General features: G+C 36.2%; 2 protein-coding genes across 2 annotated transcripts; one reads left to right on the plus strand and one right to left on the minus strand.

Annotated features, from left to right (window-relative positions):
• The first annotated feature begins 417 nt into the window (after positions 1-417).
• On the plus strand, positions 418-1,245 carry LOC104085994 (bifunctional phosphatase IMPL2, chloroplastic-like). The gene has a single exon (XM_018767254.3). The coding sequence runs from the start codon at positions 418-420 to the stop codon at positions 1,243-1,245; it is 828 nt and encodes a 275-aa protein (XP_018622770.3).
• Positions 1,246-5,455: 4,210 nt separating this feature from the next.
• LOC104085995 (uncharacterized) lies at positions 5,456-7,092 on the minus strand. Its single transcript, XM_009590127.4, has 2 exons — positions 6,772-7,092; positions 5,456-6,682 (listed from the first exon to the last, which is right to left on the minus strand). Exon 2 carries the CDS (start codon positions 6,598-6,600, stop codon positions 5,707-5,709), a length of 894 nt encoding a protein of 297 aa, XP_009588422.1. The 5' UTR covers positions 6,601-6,682; positions 6,772-7,092; the 3' UTR covers positions 5,456-5,706.
• Between the last annotated feature and the right edge of the window lie 1,035 nt (positions 7,093-8,127).

Genomic DNA, 8,127 nt, shown 5'->3' on the forward strand with positions numbered 1-8,127 from the left:
GGATTTTAACGCAGTCAATCATATTTATTGTTTACTTTTTCTAACCATATACATAAATTATATATTCATTATATATATATAACACAATATCTCCACCGCCTATTTTTAATTTAAGCGGTTAGTTTGGAGACTATTTGGGTTAATTCTTCGAAATAATATAATTGCACTTGGACGAGAGAAGTTATTTTTGGAAAATGGCAACTTGGACTCTATTTTACCGAGTTTGTTTAGGATTATGACCAAAAAGAGGAAGAATTCTGGCTTCTTGTATTAATAATAAATATAGTCCTGTTTTACAGTATCATCAGAGGCTTACACCATTGAAGCAAATTGAGTGCCCTTTCCCTATTTGGATTCTGAAAATCTCCTTTTTCTTCTATCCCTCCCCTTCAGGCCCAGATCACTGAACTTAGAATAATGGCTACAGACATGGAGCTAATTCAACTTTCCGAAATTGCCAATAAAGCTGCAGATGCTGCAGGAGAAGTAGTGCGAAAACACTATTCCAACAATGCCACGAGATTCCAGTTCAGAGAAAAAGACGGTGACGGACCAGTCACCCGCGCTGACGTGGAAGCCGAACAGGCCATAGTCTCCGTGATTCTAGACGCTTTTCCTTCCCATTCGATTTATGGGGAAGAAACCGGTTGGCACAATCGCGATAATGCTCTTCTCCCAAATCAATTCATATGGGTTTTGGACCCAATTGATGGGACTTCGAGTTTCGTGGGTAAAGACAATTGCGCTTTCGGAATTCTCATTGCTTTGGTTTACAATGGAAAGCCGATTATTGGTTGCATCGATCAGCCAATTTTGAAACTTAGGTGGATTGGGATTAAGGGGGAAGGAACGACGATCAATGGCCAAAAAGTTTCTACACTCGATTGTTGTGATTTGGATAAAGCTAGGGTTCATTTGAAGGTTCCAAATTACAACGACGATGCGAAGAGAGCATATGATTCACTTTCGAAGAAGGTGGGTAAGAGGTTATTTAATGGAAATTGTATTGTTTTTGGTGAGTTGGCTTCGGGTTTTGCTGATGTTGTAGTGGATTGTGCTCTTGATCCTTATGATTTTCTCGCCCTTGTTCCGGTGGTTGAGGGCGCCGGCGGCATTGTTACTGATTGGGAAGGGCGTGAGCTTCTCTGGAATGCTTCAACTCCGGTACCGGAAGGCGGATTTAAGATTGTGGCTACTGCCGGAAAAAACATTCATCAACATGTTATATCTGCACTTTCACATTGACTTGTTTAGTTAGTTATTTCATAGAGTTTATATATGCGGTTTTGTAATGTTACTTAGTGTTAGCAAATTACGAAATAGTTTCTGTTTAGCTTTTGTTTGCAAAGCTAGTTAGCGCCTTGAGTTGAATTTAACTAAGTTAAATTACATATACTTTAAGTCCACATGATATTATCATTTGTTATGAATTGCAGTAAGCTCTGACTTGATTAAGTAGAGTGTAAGCTGATTAGTATATAGAAAGGTCTTTGTTATGGTAAACTTATCTTGAGAAAACTGTAGCATTTGTGTTAGGATGATTGCAGTATAATCCTTTTGTTTACCACACCTCCATTACCTTCACAAATGATTACTGCCATTTACTCATTTTGGGGAGAGTTGTTTGTTCCAAAAACTCGAACAAGGATAGGAGAGCCACGTAGATTTGTCTATATCATGTCATGGCTAAACTCCTACATTGTTCTGAGAAATTTCCTTCGAAATTATGACAGGACATTGAAAAATAAAGAACTCCAGAAACCAGGAAACTTCTTAAACGATGACATTAGCATTGAGGGTTTTACTATCCAGATAATAATCCAAAACTAGATATTTGCTCAAAAGTATATGCATCTCTACCTGCACTTCTTTGAACAGAAAAAAAAAAAAAATCAATTGCAACAGCATCAGTTACACTTCTCATGTGAGATTGATGATTCAAATCTTAAACTCAGATAATACATTCAGAACTGCTCTGCAGAATAGGGTGCTATAGCCCCGCTGACAAAAAAAGAGCAGACCATTTGACACAGAAGCAAAAATACCTTATTTCCTTTTCTACATCAAGAAATCTAACTAAAATTCATCAACACTTAAACTTCATAAAGAACAACTTGCACAGTCGTTTTAAACAACAGAATCAGTTAAATTACATCATAAGTCAACGATATAGTCGAATCCTGAGAGCCAAGTTCTCCCAAACAGAAGCCAAAACATAAGCAAAGCCCAGCATCCCACCTTTCACACAATGAAGGCATGTAACATGGACACATAGAGGAATTATCTGAATTCCATTTATAGCCAAATTTTCATAGAAATGGCAGCAATCATTTAAAAAGTTATCCACCATACAACAAAGACCTTCTTTATATTAGCCAAAGATACAATTATATCAGCTTAGACTACAATTTGAATCAAGTCAGAGCTTACTGCAATTCATAACAAGGAAGAAATCATGTGGACTTCCAGCAGATTTACTTTAATCTAGTTAGATTGTACGCACGGCGCTGACTACTTTTCCAGCCAAACCTAAAAAATTGCTAGATATGGAACTTAATAATGAGCTTTTCTTGAATTGCATAGTTTTTTCCTAATGTACCAGAGTAACACATTTATTCCTTTGATTCCAATATCACAACTTAACTTTGATAATGAAACAAATTTCCAAATACTATTGGACAATGTAACCAATGCAATGGAACGATATTTCACATAATTTTAGGTTATGTTAACTTATGCAAGAAAGTAGAAGGAATTCAGTTATAACATTTCAAGGCTCCAGGTATGAGACTCAGTCCTTCAACAATTTCAGAAATTTAAAAGCATGAGCTAAGAAGAAACTGACTCGTGCATTAATCTGCTAGCTCATCTATAGAGGGATATAAATGGGCTACAATGATAAATCAGTGCCCCTACAGTGAGTTTTCCTTACTCCCAACACTCTGACTAGTAGTGGTTATGGTACTGACTCGTAAAACAAACAAAGCATGTTTGATATTGGCTTACCTACTATAAACAAAATAAAACAGGGAAGATGCTATTGATACATAAGATTGCAAACTGCCCTCCTTGTAAGGCCAAGAAAGCAACAGCAAACTAAACTATGGAGCCGTTAAACAAGCTCATTATGAGCTAATGGATCCATGTAACGAACTGCCAACAACTCCCCTCAATCCTTCAGCTTCTCTCTTGATCACAAAAAGACAGTTATGGACATATCCTGGAAATTCCTCTGGAGAGATCTTATATTGGCATAAACATAGTGGATTAGAGCAAATACTAAAACCTGTAAAAAAACACTAGGGCCCGTTTGGATGGAAGGATTTGGCCCTATGTCTTTCGAATTCATAATCATGTTCACCTATTTGGACATACCTAAGACGATATCAATTGAAAACTAACTCAAAGCACACCTCATTTCAGCTCTTACTTTGAATTCATTTCAAGTGACACGTGAAAACATGTCACTTGAAATCTTAAATATTTGAATCCCCTCCCTCAATTGTCTCCATCAAAAAAGACACTAAAGAAAATACCATAATTACAATATTTCCAGAATAAACATATTGGAGATCTGAAAATCTAAAAGTTCAATGCAAGAAACCATGTTCATGCTTGTTCTTCACCTCTCTACCTCAATGTGAACTCAGGTAACATCGGTTCAAATAAGTAAAACCATAGAAACATAAAAGGACACTGTGTAGTATCCAAGGGATGACTGAGTGGCTGACACATAGTAGTACCAATCTCGAGATCCCATATTTGTATCATAGCTAGTAGTAGCTACAACACTTAGTATTAGCTATCAGCTCCAACCTTGGTGGGTTTTTTTACCTAGCACCTATACTTGTTGAGTTGTTGTAGCAGACCCTGGCTGATTATTCGAGGTGCACAACAGTTGACTAGAACATCATGGTTTTACTTATTTGAACCGATGTTACCTGAGTTCACATTGAGGTAGAGAGGTGAAGAACAAGCATGATGTCCTACAACACTTAGTATAAGCTATCAGCTCCAACCTTGGTGGGTTTTTTTACCTAGCGCCTATACTTGTTGTAGCAGACCCTGGCTGATTATTCGAGGTGCACAACAGTTGACTAGGACATCACCGTCTTAAAAGAAATGAAACATGGAAGCAAGATAGTTTTTGAACTTTTTTTTAACTGAAAGAATAAAACTAGCATACTGATGCAAAAAGAATCCCACATTAAAGAAAAAAGGCAAAACAGTTTTAGTAGTTAAATGGAATATTCGACGATATAACAACTGATATATGAAATGTATTACAAAATATAGCTATTAGCGTCTTTTCATCATTTGCACAAAATGTTATTAGCAACTCTTATCATGTAAGCATCAAGAATATGTAAGTCTTCTGTTTCGAAGAAACAATTAACTGCTAACATGAGAATTAGAAACCAAAATATTAACTTTTCGAAAAAAGAACAGATGCAGCACTCCCACGCTGCCATGCCTAGAAAGTCTAATGGAAAAGTTGAAAGAATGGGAAGGAAGAACCATGATATTGAAGAAGAAAATGGGATTTATGGGAAAAAACCAACATATTGCTTCAGCTACACATAAGTGAAAGACATCAACAAAAAGGAAAGAGGGGCAACAAATAAATGGAAAGAGAAAGCTCACTTTTTTAGTTGAGTGTGTGTCCATTATTGGGTCAGGCAAGTCAAAGTTTGCATAAAAGAAAATCAAAAGACGGAGAAATCTAACTGGAATACTGTATCAGATTGCATCTGCTAAGATTATTTTGTGCTTCCCAGTTCCCAGGGATAAGTGGACATATACAGTGTCCAAGAGAAGTGGCATGTTAAACTTCTGTAAAAAATTTAATCACGCTTAAAATCACCTGGAAGATGTCTCGTTCACAGATCAGTTAACATAGCAAGCAACGGACCAGTTAACAAACATCAGCTATTTCTCACTTTAGATTGTGGAGATATGGACTTAGCATTTTGGTAGGTAGATAGCAGTATTCAGGCTTACTGAACTCTCTTGAATCTCAATGCAGTAAATCAAATGCCATAATCCGTCTAAGCTTCAAATACATAAAAGACTAACAAGATACAGCACATACCACTATCCTTATATTGCATCTAGGGTCATATCAGCTATATGCTCTTATGATGTATTTACATAACATAGCCTGCAGCAAACGGCATATGTTGAGACCATTGCTACAGCGTCTCAGTTCATCAACTTTCATTAGCCATTGAACCACCTGCATGTAAGTGGTCATGTCAAGGTTAACATAGTAAAACAAAAACTGTATATCTTATTAGCATTCAAGCTACAACCATCGATATAGGACTGTATTTGGGTATACTCTGCCTGCATCAAACACAAAAATGGACAACTGAAAAGCTTTTGAAACAAGACAGATACCAATGGCTAGTTAATTTTTTTTTTAGCCATACAAAGAAGTCAACAAGAGGAAGCGTTGACCAAGAATAAATGGATTTCATATACTTCTCCATGGAAATTGGAAAAGAAAATGATCAGAACTGTAGTTGAATAATTTACAACCAAAGGGACAAAAATGTCCACTTCGGCTCTCAGCTTGAGAAACTGAACATACGAAAAGAACAAATTAACAATTTAAAAATGAAAGTATAATTGAATTTCATTGTTTATAAATCACAACTCCGTAAAGTATAAGTTAGAACTCTAAGTTGAATCCAATCAAATTGCCTATTCGTTTTTCCAAGCATATAAAAAGAGTGAGAAACCAAGACTATGCGACTGGGCCTCTCGGAATCTCTGTGACCAAGACCAATGTAGTGTCTGGGGATCGCAGACGGGCTGGGCTGCCCATAATTTCTCAGCTGAAAGGCTGGTCTTGAACATAAATACACCATCTCCAGCGGACGTGCCAAAGAGCCAGTTATGAACATCCCAAAATACTTCTACGCCAAGGCCATCAACCAAAATGGTATGGTTACCGCGGAACTTCCATCTGAGCCTCTTTACCTGCATCATCGGCTTACTGTCCACACGGATGACAAGGCATGGGTCGCTGGTTCCACTGGTATCACATTCAATCACGAGATCGTGCACTCGACCATTATCACAAAACTGAGCCTTAGTGCCAAATACCTTCTTGCCAAATATATGCTCCTTCTTAGCAATAAAAACAGCACCAGAAGCAGAAGGCGTGGCACCTGTTTTCTTGGTAGCTTCTTTTCGCATATCACCAAGGAGCAAAATCATTTGCCTTTCGGAAACAACACAAACATAGAATCCTTCTAATGGCTCTGGACCAGATCCAAACTTAGCTGAGGTAAGGTCCCAATATACATCAATTTTCCTAGAATATGCTTCTAAAGTCTTTGACCCTTTCTTCTTGGAGAACAACCAGGGCTTAATATCAACTTTACAGAGGCACTGATTTGTATTATCATCAATCCCAACAGTAAGACCTTGACCCATCAAATTCTTACTCCATGTAACATTAAGCAAACAAGATTTCCCACGCAATTTACACTGGTACACACAAGTTACCAAATTCTGAGCAGCCTTATTAGTAGATGAAAAATCAGCTACTTGAACCCCAGTTTCCCCAAAACAAGAAGGAAAATCCTTCATACTGTAACCAAAAGAAAATCCTAATTTCTTCTTCCCCTTTTCTTCTCTCTCTGATTTATGCACAAAGATTCGATTTTTAATTCTACAAACAACAAAAATAGGGACTTTCAGAATTGAGCACAAAAAAGAGATAACAAAAAGCATTTATTTTGAGCAGAAAAAGCAACATACCTCAACTAATCAGCAAAGAAAGAGACAGAACTATATCAAGAATTGCTTCAAAATCCTCCTCTCAAGGACTGGTGTGATCTGAGAGTTATGTATACAAGATGCATTTTGCTGCACACAAGTATGAACCCAGCTTCATAAAAGGAGAAGAAAAGGATGAGGGTCCCTTTAAATTATAGACAAAAACAAAAATGGGGAATGTAGCAGTGAAAAAAAACAAATAAAGAATTAAAGAATTTGATAGAGAGTGAAGGAGAGAGAAGCAGACAAAAAGTAGACTACACAGACTCATTTCAGTCACTAAAGTAGAGACTAACTCTGTACACAATTATTATACATAAAAAAATACTTAGTAGTAAGTATTAAATATCCCTATAAAAATGAAGGAAAAATGATATATATATATATATATATATATATATATATATATATATACATATAGTCATATATACTAGCAAGATGGTGACAGGCTTTAGTAGGATGAAACAACAAACAAAAGGTAAAGAATGTAAGGTAACAGGCTAACAGCAACTCAATGTTGCTGGAAAAGGCTGGTTTTTTAACAAAACTACTCAATGAAAGAAGCAGAGAAAGAGGGGAAAAATATACTCTCTAGACAAATAAGAAAAAAAGAAGGAATTCCCAGGCTGTCTTTGGTATTTTCTTTTTTGACTATGCTTTTACCTGACATTCTCACGTGTAGAATCAAATTCTTATGATCAGCACATAAAAGCTGAATTTTCCCTCCCCCGGTGTTTTCCAAAACCTTTTCACAGATCCTCTATTCCCATATTGGATTTTTGAACATTAAAAAAGAAATACTTGTAAAAAATTCATCTTTGAATGTACTCTATAAAGCATTATTACGTATGGACCATCACAACATAAGAAAATACAAAAGAGAAGGAAAAATATAAAAAGTTTTTTTCCCTTTGTATATGTAGAAATGGAAAGCCGAGGGTCTTTCGGAAGCTGTCTCTCAACTCCCAGGGTAGGGGTAAGATCTGCGTACACATTACCCTCCCAAAATCTCACTTGTGACATTCCACTGTGTTGTTGTTGTTTTATATGTAGAAATTGAAGAATTTCGAAATTAAATTGACCGAGACTTTCTAGTAACTCCTTACTCTTTAAGATTGGATTTTTTAATGGTAATTTTTATTTTATTTTTTTGAACATACTCTAGAAAGTGTAGAATTTTGCATACACTATCAAACTAAATGAAATGAAAAGGTGCATTTCCCTTTATTCTTTATTTAAAAGGGGGTATGGTAAGAATCTTGAAATTAAATACATAAGGGTACTTCTTACCACTTTGAATTGAAGCATGTAATGTAGAGACTAAGAAATTAAAGAGAA

Source organism: Nicotiana tomentosiformis, chromosome 1 (assembly GCF_000390325.3).
Source record: "Nicotiana tomentosiformis chromosome 1, ASM39032v3, whole genome shotgun sequence".
Taxonomy (NCBI): domain Eukaryota; kingdom Viridiplantae; phylum Streptophyta; class Magnoliopsida; order Solanales; family Solanaceae; genus Nicotiana; species Nicotiana tomentosiformis.